Below are 19,591 nucleotides of genomic sequence, written 5' to 3' on the forward strand. Positions count from 1 at the left end.
TACGGCTTGAGTAACACCTGTTTGTGTTCACCGTACAGTGTCAATTTCACTGTTCTGCCCTACTTCCACTATCCTGCACATATTGCATATTGTACATTATTGTTTGAGTTGCTTTCAGACACCACCCGGAGGTCAAGAATACCACAATACATGCATTTGTGTCAACAGTTCCAACACACTCATTATTACTACTCATCATTCAGATTTTAATTTCATCGACACACTGCATATTTCTACTGCTATGTTCCATAAATTAATGGTATAATTTAATACATTTGCATCCTGGCTTTGATGCCATGTTGAGATTGTCATCGCTGCAAATGTAATAGCACTACATGACTTGTATGTGTTTTGCAATGGCAAGAATCCCTTGTATTTATATTGAGAATAAGCCAAGAAGAGACATGTCCCTTCATGGGACATGTCTATTTGTTATTAGGTAATTAATATGCCAAATTTTACTAATAATCATATATGTATACACATTTTCCATGAATCATTATTATTTTACTTTATCGTATAATAATACTCAAATTATATAAATTATATCTCATTTATAATAAATATATATAGATGTATATATATCTACAATAGTATTGTCTCGTAGGTTTATCCGATTGAAGCTACCAAACATCAACACTCACGACAAAGATGAGATCAAGTCTATTGGCAATTAGGTAGATGAGGCTACCCACTAGCTATCTGAATATTGTTTGATTTGCTGGAAATGAATCAGATATGGCTGATAACTTCAGCCCCTTCTCCATACCTATGGAGGCAAGTTTGCAGTCCTATATCAAGAACTTGTCAAGTAAACTTTTAGCTTTCTTAGACTGAGAAATAAAAATACCATCAATTGTCTCCCTAACCTCAAGACTCAAGCAATAACAGAGAATATCATCACCAAAGTTCTTGGCATACAAATTATTGCTAAAAGGGCTTCCTTGAAAACTATGATTAACCAAATATTGATCAATCTTGATATATCATGCTCAAGGAGTCTATTTAAGCCTATAGAATGCTTTCAAGAGTCTACATAATTGATGTTCTTTGCTGGCAACCTTGAAACTAGGAGGTTGCATCATGTAGAATTCTTCCTACTACTCATTGTTGAGGAAGGCACTCTTAACATCCATCCGATGAACTCTCCATCCAAACTAGGTTGCAATAGAGAATCTTCAAAGTCAATGCCCTCTCGTTGTGTGAATCCTCGAACTACTAACTTGGCTTTGTATTTATCCAAAGTACCATCTACATGATACTTGACCTTGTAAACACATTTGTAGCTAATAAGTTTCTTCCCATGAGGAAGATCAAAAAGGACCCAAGTGTGAATCTTTAGAAGACTGGTATTCTACCACCATAGTCCCTTGCCATACTAGAATTCTTTTAGCCTCTAAATATGTTTAAGGCTCATAGATGCTATGGATGCTGGTCATAAGAGCAAAATTGACTATTTTTTGTTTCCTTCACTTTGTACGAGCTAATATTGCCCTCAATGAGCTCATCATCATGAAGATCTTCAATAGATTTGGCCCACCACTTAGGCCAAAGGGTAGAAGTACCAACATTTTGTTGGCAATGTGGCTAAGTCGGTTAAATACTTAGTTGATTTAGTGTTGTCATTTATGGCAACATATATTTTGGTATTTCATTATGTAATCAAAGACAGAAAATTGTCTGTGTTAGACAATTCATCAGCATAGAGATAGATTCTGTGAGTACGGTGACAAAGTCAGAGCTGACACGTGCGCAATTAAGGATAGTTCATAGTGTCATGATGATATGTGTTAGTGCGTAGATGTGTATAGACAGTACAATGATAGTTACAAAGGATTTACCAGTACAGGTAATTAGCAAGGAAGAACAAAGCAAGACAGAAAACTAAGTTTACGACTTAAGGAATTATTTTGGTAATAAAATAATTACTTAACTATGATAAGACGACATCCTAGATGTTAACCCTGAGTTAATTTTATAATTAACCGAGCTTGTGAAAACATCAAGGCCGAAAGGATAGAGTTTTTGCTAAAATGCAAGGTATAAGTAAAGATCATATCTTGTGCAGCTAAGTGTGAAGTGTAATGACATGCGAACTATTGTGAAGGATGTACATGTGACATGTGAGCCTTGTATAATGTGAGATCTAGTATATGATCAGAAGAATTGCGAAGTACAGCAATGAGACAGTATTGTATGTATATCTATTTTTGTAAAGAAAATTGTATATTACATGTTTGGGCAGTGACCTCATCTTGCATACATTGTAATTATACTACCAACTCCTAACAGGGTTGAGGCTTTTAACAGGGCCTAGTCCTCTAAAAGGACTCGAGACACTATCTATACATAATAGACTCCTAACAAGGTCAACATCCTTAATCGGATTCTTTTGTTTAGTGGATCATCTTGTGGGTACCATTCCCACTAGGGTTTTCCCTTGGCCAGGGTTTCCCTTGTTTACAAATAATGGTGTTATGATTTCTCTGTGTATGGTTACATTTACTGTTCAACATTATTAGTTTACTTTCTTATGCATGTTGCAAAGTAATTAATAATATCCAGTTGTGGGAAAAAGTTTGTAGAATACTAATTCACACCCACCCCCCCCCCCCCCCCCCTCTCAATACTATCTATTTCTAACAATTGGTATCAGAGCGTAGCTACTCAGAAGAGGCTTAACAGCTTGAGTAAGATCCCTATGGATATGGAACAATTAAAGAGAAATCTTCAAGAAGCTCTTGAGCGAATCGATCTTCTTACAGAAGAAAGAGACAACCTAAAAGATAGCTATGAAGGTGCAAAAGACTACATTGGTAAACAAAAAGATAAAATTGATCAGCTGAAATCTAGAAAGGAAGCTAAAGAGTAGATTAGTGACAGTGATGAAGTTGGAACCCTCAAGAAAGAAAATGAGATCTTGAAACATGAGTTGAAAATTGTTGAACTTAAATTGAGTCTTAAGAAAGATGACAGTCAAACTGAACTAGATCTGAAATCTGAGAATGTAGACCTAAGATCCCACTTGACTCAAGTAACATCTGAATTAGACTCGATAAGAACAGACATATGTAGAGTTAGAAAAGTACAATATCATTGTGAAAGGAGAATTAACACAAGCTAAACAATAGTTAGAGAAACTTTATTCCAATAGTGAGAGAATTGATGAACAATTACTTTTTCAAAGATCTTATGATAAGACAGGTCTAGGATATCTTATTGGAGAGAGATCAGCCAAGAATACTGAAGTTAGGAAGGAACCAAATCCAATTGCTGAAACCCCTAAGCCTAAAGAAACTAATCAGATTAGGATTGAATCAAGCATATCTATAGAAGTACCTAAAGAAGTTGAGCAAGTTAATCTATCTGAGAAACATGATGAACCTAAGAAAACAGAGCAAGTTGAATCACCTAAAGAGGCTAGACATGAATTCAGAGGTAGATGTTTTATATGCAATGAACTTGGTCATATGAAGAAAGATTGCACAGGTAAGTCTTTCAAACCTACTACAAATTTCTATTGTTATAATTGTCATGGTTTGGAAATAAAGCAGTAGATTGTAAGAAACCTAAGTTTGATAGCAATAATGGAAATAGTAGAATGTTTAGAAATACTAACCCTGCAGGTAATGAAAGGAGATCACAAAGCAGATCCGATGATGGAGAAAGACCTAATGGAGAAAGGAAATAGATTGTATGTTACAAATGTAACAACCCTGGACATATTGCAAGAAATTCCAAAGCATCAGATAATCAGAATGTAACCAATCAAAGAAGGAATGCACATGTATGACAATTATGCAATAACTTTGGACATAGCGAGATTTTTGCAGAATGGACAGAAGGAACTTCAACAGGAATCCTAACTATAGAAGGAACAATAACAAAAATCTCACGAGAAATGATAATGGCAGAAATGATAGTTAGAAGGAAACGCTTAAAGAGCATGCAGAAGAATTCAAGTATTTGTCAAAGCAAAGGAACTATCAAGTTCACGTACAGTAATAGAAGAAGAATTCTTTGATGCACCTGATGGAAGCTTGAAATCAGCAATTATTTGACTCATCATATTTGAATTAAGCATTTCCAAAAAGGACAGAGCATTAGTTGATTAGAACTAAAGTTAGAGGTCGAGTCAGAATGTGTGCAGTCAACAGAAGGTAGAAGACATAATGAGGAAATTATGGTTAAGCACACAAACAATTTTATGATCACAGTAAGTCATAAGGAAGAAAACAATCTTACTAGTAATCAGAAACAACTTTTGCAGAGGAAGTAGATACACATTTAATGCGATGTTAAATTTGAAATGATTTAAGGATTGCGAACAAGATTTTGAGTACCATTTGATCATGTGAAGAGTTCTAGAGCATTTGTGAGTGATTTGACATCAAATTAAGAGAATTGAAGCATTTGAAAGTGCAAAGTTTCCCTAATACACGATAATTAAGGTATTTTACGAAGCTTTCAGCTGAATTTTTCAGCATAATCAATTAGCATAATAGCAAGCCAGTCTATGTGTGATGTTAGTGAGAGACCAAGGTATAAATTAAAGAAGCACCTGTTTGTTTCTCTAATTGATGATCCTTTGGGAGCGTTTTTGCAAATTCCACCAAATGTGCTTTACGTAGAAGATTTTAGGAGAAGAAGAGTGATTGGAGAAGATAAGAAAATCAGCGAAAACATGATCAAGAAACTTTGTGAAGTCAACAATGATGAAGAATTGCAAAATATATTAAAGGGAATTGAGCCCTTACTAAGGAATAAAAGAACACACATTCTTTTGATGGGAGGAAACTATGAAGTATATAAAGAAACAAAAGAAGCTATATTCAGTTACATGACTTCTATGCTAAAAGCCACTAAGGAGAGTGCGCAATCAGAGGGAGCAAGCCATGTGTATGTTGAGGCTAGTACACCTAGTGTTGGTGAAGAAGAGGTTGAGGAAACTCAAAAAATTGACTCACCTCCACATATAGTGATTGATACTAAATCAATGCAAGTGGATAACACATCTATAACAGTTGATGACGTAGAACAAGATCCTTTCAAGGATCTTGACACAAAAATTGTTGGCAATATAACTGAGTACTCTTGCTCAAATGAGGAGAATGATGAGGAAGAAGAAAAGAGAAAAGCTAAGGATGAAGGAAAGAGGAAGACTGCAGAAGAAGAAGAGGAAGACAAAAAGAAGGAAGAAGAAACAAAGATAGCAGCAATAAAGGAAGAAGAGGACAAGTTGAAGAATGCTTGGAAAATTGTGATACAAGAAACAACATTTTTGCCTAATTTGAAACATGTGGAAATAGAATATGCTAAGGTAGAGTTCTAGCATAAGGCTGACATACCTTATGTTGCACTAGGGATTACACCTATTCCAGCATTTACCCTAGCAGCAGCAATTACTACATTACCTATAGTATCTGATAATGATGATGACCAGAAGGGTCTAATGACTTCATTAAGTAAATTGTTGGAGAAGAACAAGTCAATCAAGACTTTAGAATGAACTTTGGCAGAAGTTTTGGAGAGGATGCAAAAGACAGTGCAGACAAGTATTGTTGAGCCAGACATTCAGAAGAAGGCTAAGGAAATGATGAGAACATTTGATACGGAGTTCACTACTTTGTCTAATATTGCTTCAATACAAGCTCAAGCTAAGCATGATGCAACTATATTTGATACAGTATGCACTAATGTCAGAAATGATTTGCAGACTTTGAATGTTTGCATCAAGGAATTGAGGAAGAACATAGATGAAGGAAAGAAATTGTATGGACAATGTGCAATGTCATACAATTACTTAACAGAATTTGATGACCAGATCAAAGGAAGAATGAGTGAGCTTCAAACACTCATTATCAGATTGCAATAGCCCGATGTGAGCATTGAAGACATTGAAGCAGAAATGGAGGCAGTTCATAATGCTATCAAAGGCATTGAATTTGAAAAGGAGAAGGTAACAAAGAGATTCTCTATCCTTAGAGAATATTTATCTCTTAAGTTTAGCATTTTGCAGAGGCAATTAGAGGAGTGTCTTACAGCGAAGGCACCCTATGACAAATTCACCTATACAGATTTGAGCACAATGGAAGTGGCATCATATGCATTATGTGCACTTCTCAGCATATCAGCTGCAGTAAAAGAAAACAAGAGAAAGCAGCTTGAGAGGCTGAAACTCGAATTTGAGAATTCATATCAAGAATCTCTAGTTAAAACAAAGGAAGGTAACACAATTTTGTTTTGTACATATAATTTTGGACACCTTTGTCATTGATGTCAAAAGGGGAGAAGAATGTAAAGGAAAATTGTATAGTTGAGATATGTAAAGAAGGAATGTAAAAAATGAATATATATGTAAGGGGGAGTCTATCTATGTATATAGGAAATCATTGTAATAGGAGAGATAAGGAAAGATGCTAATATGTAATGATCCAAGTTTTTGAATAAAATTTTTGAAGTTTTGAAATTTTGTTAAAGCCACAATTTCGTTCAACATTTTGGGACTTGGCCAATTTTTCCATACGTTGTCATCAATGCCAAAGGGGGAGATTATTGGCAATATGGTTAAGTCAGTTGAATACTTAGTCGATTTAGTGTTGTCATTTATGGCAATATATATTTTGGTATTTCATTGTGTGATCAGAGACAGAAAATTGTCTAACTATTAGACAATTTGCATCGACACAGAGATAGATTCTGTGAGTATGGATGACAGAGTCAGAGCTGACACATGCACAGTTAAGGAAGTATAGTTGACAGTGTCATGATGATGTGTGCCAGTGTACAAATGTGTACAGACAGTATGGCAATAGTTACAAAGGATTTACCAGTACAGGTAATTAGCAAGGCAGAACAAAGCACGACAAAAAATTGAGTATTACGACTTAAGGAATTATTTTGGTAATAAAATAACTACTTAACTATGATGGGACGACATCCTAGATGTTAACCCTAAGTTAATTTTATAATTAGTCAAGCATGTGAAAGCATCAAGGTCGACAGGATAGAGTTTTTGCTAAAATGCAAGGTATAAGTAAAGATCATATCTTGCACAGCTAAGTGCGAAGTGTAATGACATGCGAACTATTGTGAAGAATGTACATGTTTAGCATTATTGGTTTAATTTCTTATGCATGTTACACAATAATTAATAATATCCAGTTGTGGGTTAAAGGTTGTAGAATAGTGATCCCCCCCCCCCCTCTCAGTATTATCTATTTCTAACACATTTGGCATAGGACAAATAAAATCTCCAGGAGAAGAAGGAACCAAATCATTTGGATGTAGATCCTGAGGAAGATCAGGTAGTGCAATATCATGATTGCTAGACTCCTCATCTTAAAAGTCAGAATGATCTAAAGCCCTCCCGTCAGGGGAACCTAAAGGAGGATAAACATGCACATTAGGTGTCGTTACAAGACAATCCTCAGGACTAGGAGTAAAAAGAAATAGAACAAGAGTCTAATTAACAACAACATCATGACTAATTATGAGATGACCTGCCTCCACATCAATCAACACGCATGCCTTGATGACCAGCTTGGCATGCTTGGCTTCTAGAATCCATACACAAGCTGTAAAACCAAAGACTTTTAGATGGACCACCTTAGGCTTGAGTCTTGACAAGGCTTCTCACAAGTCATCGTCTTATTGCAATGTGTAGGTGACCAAATCAAAAGGTATTCAGTAGTATAAAATGCTTCAGCCCACTATTTCTTAGGACTATTTATATGTTCCACCAAAGAATGAGCCATTTAGAAATGGTGTGATTGTTATGTTCACCAACACAATTCTGTTGAGGGGTGTATAGTGTACTTAGTTGGTGCTTAATGCCATGTGTAGTACAAAAAGTAGAGAAGTTAGATGAACAAAATTCCCCCCCCATCTAACCTTAAAGTAACAATTTGAGAACCTAACTCTTTCTCAATGAAGGCGTTATTTTGCAAAGAATACTCGTTTCGTGAAGTCATATCTGGCACTATTGCTTCTCCCAATGGTCCTATTGTAGGAGCATGTTGCAGAGGTCTAGGAACTCAACTCAACGTCAATTGTAGTAATGTTGGGTGCTTCTATGAAAAGCTCATAAGATTTTGCAAATTCTTCAAAGTAATGACCGCTATATCTTCTTCCTCTAATTTTCTTCCAATAGTCTCAAGTTGATCATGAATTCCATTTACCTTTCTCATCCACCATAATTGAGAAGAGCATATTCTTAAGAAAGAATGCATTGCTCTTATCTAAAGTCTCATGGAGATCCTTCAAATGCTTGCAGATTTCAGTAACTAACTTGCCTAAAGGCACTCGTGGCTAATCATCAATGATGGAAAGTTTGATGAACATAATAGCTTTGCTATCGTGCTCATCCCATTTGTCCAAATCTTTCCCCAAAAGTGGTAGGTCATGTAGACATGCCCAAACAACTACATCAAGGTACCAGTACTCAAAAATAGTTAGCATACATTGCTTCCAAGTGTTATAATGCTTTCCATTGAGCTTATGGTTGCATTTGAGCATTATATTCATTAATGATGTCATTTTTCACCTTTCCCAAGGCACTAAAAAAAAAAGCAAAATGCTTCAGATTTAAAATTTGTTGCCCGAGTCCCAATGCAACAAAGATGACAAGGGCATATTCAAACACAAATTGTGATATCCCAATAAATAAGACAATAACAAGCAATGTGTAAATAAGTAAGCAAGCAAAGAAGAATACCTTGTCTTTGTAAATAATCTGCATTTTCATATTGTTAGAGTTGATCTAGTGATAGATGGAGCTTGGCAATCACCATGGTATCTATCCACCATATAAACAAAATATTGAAATTATCACTCATACTTAAAACTTACTCACAATCAAATCAAAAGTGCAACCATGGTGAATGGTGTCAAACTTGAGGACAAACTCAAAGGTGCATCAAACTTTGTATCATGGAGAATTCGAATAATGATCATTCTTTGACAACTTGAATTGCAATCATATGTGAAATAAAAAAAATCCATGCATAAAAATGAACCAGATAAAACAATTTGGAAAAGACGTATCAATAAAACCATGAAAATTATTATAGATGTTGTAAAGGATCATATACTTCCAACTATACCAAAAATAAAAACCGCCTATGATATGCTCATGACCATTCAAAATACATATGAAATCAATAATACAAGCAGACTACTTACCTTGAAACAACTTCTTCATATAAAGATGAATAAAGGAGAAACAATTACATCATATTTTATAAAAATATGTAGATGACAAGGAATTTATCCTTGATAGCCCATAAAGGGTTAACACTTCTTGGGAATCCTTTATTCAAGGGATTAGTGCCGCGCCTGAACTACCAAAATTCGATCAACTTAAGAATAACTGCACCTAGGAAGAATCAAGATTAATTACAAGAGGGATCAGCCCAAATAAAGAGGGAGAAATACAAGACTTGCAAGCTAACATAAGCAATAAACGAAAGAAAAGACATTTCAAATGAAAAAGGGGGAAGAATAATCAAGACTACAAGAAAAGAGATATGTCAAAAATACAATGTTACAAGTGTGATAAATTTGGTCACACTCGCATGTATTGCCCGGAAAGAAAGAAAACTCATGTCTTTGTAGCTTAAGTCAAGGAAGCTGAAAATTCACTATTGATTTCAGCCTTATCAAGTGAACTAAATACTAACAAGAATACTTAGGTAATTGATAGCGAAGCATCTCAACACATAACTAGATTCAAAGAGCAGTTAAAAACCTTTTAAGGACAATCAACTAAAGAAGTCACAATAGAGGATAACTCCACCTATCCAGTGAAAGGAATTGGGACTTGTTCAATACAATTGAAAATTGGAGTTGCCCTACAACTAAAAAATTGTACCAGGCATCAAGAGAAATATGGTCCCCATCTTGGTCTAGCAAACTAAGGATATCGAGTCACTTTTCAAGAAGATAAGGTTCTATCTTGGCCTAAGAATTCTAACCTTAAGAATGCAATAATTATAGGGTTCAAAAATGGAAGTTTCTATTAACTTTGTAACACTCAAAACCTAGCCTTAAATCACGAAATTTTCAAAACCAGTGAAATTTGGCACAGAAGTCTAGGACACCTCCATTTTCGTGACCTACCCTCCATAGAAAAGATTATGACTGGCATACTTAGTCTAAAATCTAAACATGTTGGAACATGCAAGGGATGTACTTAAAAAATAATTCCAAAGGGTCTTTTCCATGTAGTGGACATATACCAAAAGTTGTACTTGAGCTTATTCACACTGATTGTGTGGTCCAATGTTCATACCCTCATTAGGGGGATTTTTGTATTACGTGATTTTTGTTGATGACTACTTCAAGAAAACCAAATGAATCAAATGAAGTATTATTGAATTGTAAAGAATCGAAGGCATTAGTAGAAAATCAAACTGGGATGAAAATCAAGACTCTAAGATCAAACAATGGGGATGAATAAATTTTTGAAAACTTTAAAGATTTCTACATTTTTGTTGGGATTAAGAGGGAGTATACAATATCTTATAATCCGCAACAAAATGGAGTGGCAGAAAGAAAAAATAGAACCATCATTGAGGCTACTAAAGCTATGATACACAATCAAAATCTTCACACTTCATTTTGGGTTGAAGCCTCAAATACGACAGTATACATACAAGACAGGTGTCCTCATTCAATCTTAGAAAATATAACACATGAAAAAGCCTTTACAAGAAACAAACCAGATTTAAGTCACTTCAGAATTTTTGGTTGTCCTGTGTATACTCATGTTCCTAAAGAAAAGAGGTCCAAACTAGAACCCTCTGGGAAGAAAGGCATATTTGTTGGTTATAATGAGACCTCTAAAGCCAACAGAGTATATATTCCAAGATAAATAAATATTGAAATCAGCAGAGATGTCAAATTTGAAGATGTTGCATATAAACTTTCTAAGAGTATTGTGTTTACCGTACTACGTAAATGAATTAATGCACACAAACAATGAACAAGAACAACAGAACTCCTTTTATTATTCGCATATGCCAATACAGTACATAATGATTCTAATGATAAGATGATTACAATGATCTTGGAGGGGGGTATATACACATCTCAAGGAACCTTCTTGAAGGTGTCCGTTGGCCACATACATGTCAACCTTATTACCGATACCAACGTAGAACCTTCTCGATACCGATGACACACATCCTAATATACACCCTATTGGCCGATACCAACGACATACATCCTGATACCGACGACATACATCCTAATACTAACGGCATACATCCTGATACTGACGACATACATCATATTTACTGAAGATATATTGAAGAACCAAATGATAAACCAACTATAGGATTAGATGAAAACTTTGCAGTTGAGATTTAGAGGAAGAATTGTTCAAAAGATCGTGAGCCCATATCATTGAATCCTGAACATGTTGAAATTCCGAACAACAAGAAAAGACCACTATAGGCAAGGAAGATGATTGAAGAAAATAATGTAGCCCCTAAAGAAATCTTTAGAGAAAGTAAGCAAACAAGAGGTCAATCATATTATGTTGCACTTATCACCGAACTCAGCAAATCTAAACCATCAAATTTGAAGAAGCCTTAACATGCCAAGCTTGGAAAGATGCTATGAATTTTGGAATATGAAACTATATTGAAAACTGATGTCTTGGATATTGTACCTAGACCAAGGACAAATCAGTTGTCTCCTCTAATTGGCTATTCAAAATCAAACATGCACCAAATGGTAGTAGTGAAAAACACAAAGCTAGATTTGTTAGTAGAGGATTTTCTCAAAAGGTTGGAATTGATTATGAACAAACATTTTTCCCTGTTGCTCAATATACCCCTGTAAGAATCATAATTCCATTGCAGCACCCAAAGAATGGAAGATACATCAAATGGATGTAAAGACCACATTCCTAAATGGTGTTATTGATTAAGAGGTATATTTAGAAAAAAAACAATAGGGATTTTCATCCATGATAAGAACTCCTATGTATGTAAACTGAAGAAAGCTCTCTATGGCCTTAAACAAGCCCCCACGACATGGTATAAAAGGATAGATAGTTATCTTGCCAAACTAGGATACTCCAAAAATAAAGCAGATACAAATATATATTTCAAAGTATCAGATGGTGACATGTTAATACTTGTTCTCCATGTTGATGATTTACTATACTTGTTCTCCATGTTGATGATTTACTAATAAGGGAAGATCATCTCATTATAAAATGCAAAACGGGATCTTGCATCTGGATTTGATATTAAAGATCTAGGTCTCCTGCACTATTTTCTAGGTCTAGAAGTAAGGCAAAAGGACAACTATATTTTCCTAAATCAAGGAAAACATACTATTGACATTTTGAAGAAATTTGGAATGATGGACTGTAAAAGAAACAAATCTTCACAAGCCTAGAAGTGATGCATCTGAATCTGAACCTACAAATCTCACACACTACAAACAGATAGTTGGATCACTAGTGTATTGGGTGAACACTCGCCTTGACATCGGTTATGCAAAAATGCATTGAGTCAATTCATGTGTGAACCTAAGAAAATTCACCTCATAACATCCAAACACATCTTGAGATACTTGCATAGAACCATTTGATTCGGTCTAACATATGAAAATGTTGAAATACAACTTCAAGGATATTTAGATTCAAACAGGGTTGGAAGTTTTGTTGATCGTAAAAGCACCACAAGATGCTTCAGTCTAGGATCTGCAAGGATATCTTGGTTTAGCAGGAAGCAATTTGCATTTGCTCAGAGTTCTACTAAAGAAAAATACATAGCAGCTCCTATGGGAGCTCGAGAAGCAATATGGTTAACAAAGTTACTTGTTAGAGTATTCGGGAAGTCCTTAAGCCCTACAGTCATACACTGTGATAATCAAAGTTGTATAAAACTATTAATAATCCAGTCTTCCATAACAAATCCAAGCACATAGAGATTCCCTATCAATGCATCAGAGATATGGTAGATAGAAACATCATCAAGTTGGTTTACATCAGCACTGAAGAGAAAATTGTCAATATATTTACCAAACCTCTTGCAAACATAAAAGTGGAGTACTTTAGAGGTAAACTTGGTATGATCAAAATGTAATTGTAATTCCCGAGCATGAGTTTCATTCATTTTTAAATTTAATATATATTCATTTATATTTTAAATGTTCAAAGAGTCACTATTTGCATATGGCAGTTATATCATGAAAGATGACAATCTTTGATTGATGTATTTGTGAGGTCACTATTGTAAGATGGCGATCTTAACAATGACTTGACCTGTTGTCATGATAGACTACATTAAGTTGTTGTCCCCGAATGTGTTGTAGATCATGATAACGAACATATCATGATAGACTACATTAATTTTCTGTCCCGGAATGTATCGGAGATCCCGATACTTGTCATGGTAGACTAAATTAAGTTGTTGTCCCAAAATGTATTGGAGATCATGACATTCTGATTACTTCTCATGATAGGACTACATTAAGTTGTTAGCCTTGTGATCGTGAGTGTTATCTCATAGACTATATTTAGTTGTTGTCCTGAAATGTGTCGGAAATCAGATAACATATATCCTCTAGGTTATAACATATTCTTTTGGTAGGCATCATAGATTTGATGCTAGTGTACATGCCACAAGAATATGAGATTGATAAATATCACATAAATTCTGATTACCATCTTGTGAGATGGTTGTATTGTTTGAATCCTCCCTTGCTAAGAGGGATTTTAGAAGATGTAGCATCAATTGGATATAATTCTGATTGACATAACCATATACATATAAATATACATATACATACATACATACATACATACATACATATATATATATATATATATAAAATGTACATTGTATATAATATGATTGCTCCTTTGCTAAACACCAAACCAAAATTCTCATTGATTAAGCTTGCATTTTAATCGTTACCATTATCTTATGGTAATCACTGATTAAACTTACATTTTAAACGGCACATTATCTGACATGATTTATGATATCAAAGATCATATTAAAATCAGCCATATTATATCGTGTGTCCTCCGCAATTGTTAAGGATAAGTCTTTGGTTAACAAGGTCACCTTCTGCATAGGGTCATGAACCTACATGGCCCAAGCCCAAAGTAACAAGAATCGGAATCGGATCGGAATCGGCAAGGCCGAATCGAATCGTGAATCGGCAATGAATCGGCGATGAATTGGCAAATTTGAAAAAACCCTTTAAATTTAAAGATTTTAACAATTTAAAACTTATTTCATGCACCCTTTATTGAATATAACTTAAACACACTATAACATCATCAAATAGAAGTTAAAACTTAACATACATAAACATGGAACATAAAATCCATCACATATGTAACTATGTTATCTAAAATGTAAATTGTAGGCTAGCTGAAGTAAATAGAAATCAAATGATCATAATGATTTAAATCATAGGATGTATGTAAGATGATCCATAAGACATCAAATCATAAATGTATGTAAGAATCTAAGATGAAGATCCATGAAAGTTTGAAACATATGTCTATCAATGATTCAGTATCAATGTCTGTAAACAAAATATAAAAACAAGGCTCCAGCTCAAGCCTCAGACTCATAGTCATCCTCATCATCCTCAACATCATCCTGAAGCTCGGCTACAGCCTCAGCCTCAGCCTCTGAGTATCCAATCTGCCTAGTAGCAAGGCGTCTAATGTAGGTCCTAGAGGACTGCCGAGCCATATCTCCCGCATGTAAGATGGGCTCATGAACGTCACTAGGGCCTGTGCCTGTGCGTGCACGTGTGCGTCTAGTTCTACCAATGCCTGAAGAACGTGCTCTAGCTGCCTCAGCCTCTATATCCACCTGGTCAACCCACACACAATCTTCCTCAGTGAAGACTGGATCCACAACCTCTGTGAGCCACTGTGATTCTGGATCAATCTCCTCCAGAATGATCAGAGAGGAGTCAGTGCCCAAAATCTGTCTGATCCTAAGACGGAGGTTGTAATGAACAAAGACAATATCATTCAACTTCTGCACTGTCAACCTGTTTCTCCTCTTCGAATGGATGTGCTCGAACATGGACCAACTGTGCTCACATCCAGAAGCGCTGCTTGGCTGACTCAGAATACGAATGGCAATTTTTTGAAGTTTTGGGGTTGTGGCCCCAAACATTTGCCACCATCTATCTGCAATAAGGGAAAATTTGAAAATAGAAACAATTAGTCTCATTTACAAATTACAAGTTAACTCTAAAATTACATAATCAACTTTAAGATTAGAATCTAGATTCATGAACATTGAATATATTATTTTATTTTTACCTGGCTGTAGTGTTGTCTGAGCATTTATGGCCATCTTGCCAGAGAAAAGGGGCCCCTCTTTATTGTTGAACTGGTCTAGCTCAACAATCGCAGCAGCGCTATCTTCATCGCTACTCAACCTCTGAATCACTGTGTATAAGCCAATGAGAACCTCCGCATCCGCCTTGAACTCAAGACGGAAACGATATGCCAGATTCAGAAAGTAAGCTGCTGCATGGATGGGTCGATGGAGCTGATTCTGCCATCTCCTATCGATGATGTCCCAAATAGGGCCATACCTCTCCTGCACTCCTGCATATTGGGCTCTGATGGCCTCCTTGGCCCTATCCATGCTCTCATAAATGTAGCCCATAGAGGGCTTCTCCCCATCAGCAGTTCGCAGCAAAGCTACAAGGGGCTCAATGACCTACATATAAAGTAAAACAAAAAATTTGAGTCAAAACTTAAATATAAAATAATATAACTTAAAGTAAAAGTAAAATACTAAATGTTAAATTGCAATAAATTTACCTACAGGATTTCTCTAGTGGGTTTCCAAAAACCATCCTCATCAAATATGCAATCCGTCACATCTATCCCTACAGTGGTCGTAGCATAGGAAGAGGAAATCCACTCCCGCCCAACAAACATGCTCCTCAATTCATCCCTTGATTTCAACAAGGACTGCAAGGTGATGAAATTCGAGGCAAACCTCGTGATACCTGGGCGAGCTAACTCCTTGCCTTTTGTGTACTTCCTCATTGTGCTAAGGACAAATGAATGATTATAAATGAATTTGCATATTTTTTTGCTCTTTCCACACATGACTTGACAAACTCAAGTTTGCCAATTTCCTCCAACATGAGGTCAATGCAATGTGCCGCACAAGGGGACCAAAATATGGTGGGGTGCCTCTCCATCAAAAGTTTACCTACAACAATTTTAAGTCAATTAGAAATTCAAATTTCAAAATCAAATAAATTTATTTTCAAAACTTGAAAAGTTAAAAGTTTACCTGCAGCACCATAACTTGTTGCATTATCCGTCACCACCTGGATCACATTTTGTTCTCCCACCTCTACAATGACTTCCTCAATAGCCTCACATAAGTATGTGGCATTTTTTACATGTGCGGAAGCATCAATGGATTTGATGAACATGGTATATCCTACAAGTAACAAAACAACAAATTAGAATATTAAAATTAAATGGATCATCAACAAATTAGCATTCAACAAATCAAAATTTACAATTATGTATGTAGGAAAGTAGAATGATCAATTACCTCCACAGGATACAAGAAAATTGAGAAGTGTTCTATTCCTCCTATCTGTCCAACCATCAGTCATGATGGTGCAACCCTTTGTAATCCACTCCTTTCGGTTCTCCTCGAGCTCAGCCCTCATGTCCTCTACCATCTCATCCTAGAGGTATCCGCTCAACTCAGCCTCAATTGGGGCTTTAAACCCCGGACCACAAATAGCAACCACATCTATCATGTTCTACCAATAAGGAGCCCTGTCACAAATAAAAATTTAGAAGTCAAAGACTCAAATTATAAAACAAATAAATATAATTAAAGTTTTACTTTTACTTTTAATTTTAACTTTAAAGAAAACAATGAAAAAAGAATCAATTACCTGGCTGCAATAAATGGAATGTTGCAAAAGTACCAAAATTTGCATATCTCCTTTCTGGCAGCATCATGAATCGCCTTGTTCAAACCCATGCCCTCAAGCGTGGGTTGGGAACCAGGAGTAGTGCAGGGCACAAAGTAACTATCCATTCTGTTTTTCCGCACTCTAGGCTGCAATAGGTTGGTGTGGGACTCTGTCTCAGTATGTGTCCGACTAGCACTAGCACGAGCAGAAGAACTAGGATAAAAAGGAGGCGTAGAAGAACCCTCTCCAACACAACCTACAGATGCAGAAGCTGATGCAGATGCAGATGTGGCTGCGGCTGCGGATGCGGATGCAAGAACATGGGAGCCAATACCCCTTAACCCTTCAAGTTGCATTTTCCTATTGGCTTTGTCTTTTTCAATTTTTTCTAATGCCATTAAGCAAATGCGTTTTGCCTCAGGAGTTTGGTGAGTGCAAATTGTAACATCGTGTCCAGGTATAGCAGCAATGTGGTATTTCAATCTATAAATACCCCCAGAAGTTATTTTTTCTTTACAAAAAATACATTTTGTTTGATATTTGGTTCTTCCAGGAAACTCTTCATTATATTTCCAACATTCATCTTTTCTACCCATTGCGAATTTGCGAAAAATGAAAGCAAAGGCTGCTGCAATAAAAATTTATATGTAAAATATCAAAGTTTGAAGCTAATAAAAGCTACAAAACAACAAACCCTAGTTTGCAACTTAGTAAAAATAAAGAACATTCAAGATCTAAATTAAAAATCTTGAAAACTATAAAAATTTAACAAAAAATGCATAATACACTAACATGCAAAAAAAAAGAGCACTTACCTCTTGCAAATGAGTTGAGGAGTGTTGAGATTGGCTCCTTAATGCTCCCAATGCAATTGATGGCCTCCCCAAATGGATTGTTGATCTCTTTTGTGCTCTTTCTTCTTGCCGGTTAGAAACCTATGGCTTTTCTTTTCTCTTCTTCTCTCTCACTTTTCCTCTCTTCTACTCATGATAAACAAATAGAAGGCCCTTTAGGGTTATAATAAAGAGAATAGGTCAAAAACAAAGTTTAAAAAAAAAAAGCAATTTTTTTAAATTTTACAAGTCTATACTTTATTGGCCGCGGGCAATTCATGCCGATTTTTTCAGGCGATTCATGCGATTTTTTGGATGAATCGCCTGAATCAGCGATTCAGGCGATTCACCTGATGAAATCGGCAATGGCGATTTCCGACTCCAAAAAAATCGCCATTGCTGAATCTAATCGCTGAATCGCCGATTCAGGCGATTTTATGGCGATTCTCGTTACTCTGCCCAAGCCACATAGAGTCATGACTCTACATGTAAGGAGACCATTCAAATGCATATTTATATTCCTTATTGGTCACTATTGGGAAACAATCAATCACACAAACATTCTATTACCTGGAGTCGGTTGTCCATTACACTTGCAATTATCAGGCATCAGCAGTACAGTTATATAAATATAAAGAATTCTCACTGTATATACATTGCAGAAATTATATTGTAGCAGAATTGTTTAAACAGTAAACAATATCAGTAAGTAATATTTGAAGTCTATTGAAACTCTATCTCAGATCCAATATTCCTTAACAAGACACGGCTTCATTATCAGAGTATTGGTTCATATAAAGAAAGGAATATCAAACACAGCCTATATCTCTGTAATTGAGATATTCTCAGTCTGTATATGCAGCGTGGATAAAACATTGTATATCAGAGACAGCCATTCAAGTGATAAGCATAAATCATATTATCATATCAATGCATTCATATTATTGTATACGACCTTCTTTGGAAGTGTATGCATTTGGAACTATACATAATTTCCATCACTGTCAGTGGTTGCATTTGAATTACCAGTAATTAGCACTATAATTGTGTGTGCACTTATGTATAATCATACAATTCAATCAATTGCATTATTTATTTCATTGTAAGTCAGCAAATTGGACTTACCAATCAGAATTATATAATTGTTCAAATTAGAATTATAGAAACTCCGTAGTGTCTCAAACCTAGCAAAAAGGGGGCATTACAGTCGGTATTAGAGCCACCTTTCCTATCCAAAGGTGAATGAGCAAACCACTTATCACTTACACCCTGAGAAAAACAGGACAAATGGGAGTACAAATGGGCGAAGAAGAAAATGTACAAAGCAAGGTGGGTCAAGTGCTAAGTGAACAAAGAGAACTACAAAACAAATCATCTTAGTTAATTGATCTCTTGACCCTAACCACACTCAACCATGCTGCGGAAAACCATAAAACACCAAATGGAAGACGGGAGCAATCACAAAACAGTAGCCCAAAAAGGCAAAGCTCAAGACTAGGGACACCAAATTTTACACCATTAGAAAGACAAACAAGCGAAGAACCCTCTTTTATTGAAATCCAAGAACAGATCAAACAGGATTGGGAAGTAAGCAACCTACAAGAAGTGATGTCCTTCAAGGAATACGTTGACTTGAGAACGAAATTTACGCCCTGAAGACAGAACAAGGAAGGATTTCTGGAGTTGAAAAGGAAGGTAGGGAAACCTGGTATCTGCCATGGTTGCAAAATCTTGATACTTAATTCCAATTAAATCTCATGACTGAAGAGGAAGCCACAAAATATGCAGCCCTCCACTTAGAT

At 35.7% G+C, this 19,591-nt stretch overlaps 3 protein-coding genes across 3 annotated transcripts in view; all 3 read right to left on the minus strand.

Annotated features, from left to right (window-relative positions):
* The window catches only part of LOC149570115 (Rubisco methyltransferase family protein), a 222,807-nt gene that overhangs the window by 15,031 nt on the left and 188,185 nt on the right, over positions 1 to 19,591 (minus strand). The window lies entirely within an intron of this gene.
* On the minus strand, positions 14,436 to 15,867 carry LOC149570117 (uncharacterized). The gene is made up of 3 exons (XM_089823436.1): positions 15,859 to 15,867; positions 15,317 to 15,722; positions 14,436 to 15,181 (listed from the first exon to the last, which is right to left on the minus strand). The coding sequence occupies exons 1-3, from the start codon at positions 15,865 to 15,867 to the stop codon at positions 14,592 to 14,594; spliced, it is 1,005 nt and encodes a 334-aa protein (XP_089679562.1). The 3' UTR covers positions 14,436 to 14,591.
* LOC149570118 (uncharacterized) lies at positions 15,833 to 16,729 on the minus strand. Its single transcript, XM_089817865.1, has 2 exons — positions 16,581 to 16,729; positions 15,833 to 16,463 (listed from the first exon to the last, which is right to left on the minus strand). The coding sequence occupies exons 1-2, from the start codon at positions 16,711 to 16,713 to the stop codon at positions 16,255 to 16,257; spliced, it is 342 nt and encodes a 113-aa protein (XP_089673991.1). The 5' UTR covers positions 16,714 to 16,729; the 3' UTR covers positions 15,833 to 16,254.

The sequence above is a fragment of the Cupressus sempervirens genome, chromosome 3, assembly GCF_028749045.1.
Source record: "Cupressus sempervirens isolate cs-2001-9-10 chromosome 3, ASM2874904v1, whole genome shotgun sequence".
Classification (NCBI taxonomy): domain Eukaryota; kingdom Viridiplantae; phylum Streptophyta; class Pinopsida; order Cupressales; family Cupressaceae; genus Cupressus; species Cupressus sempervirens.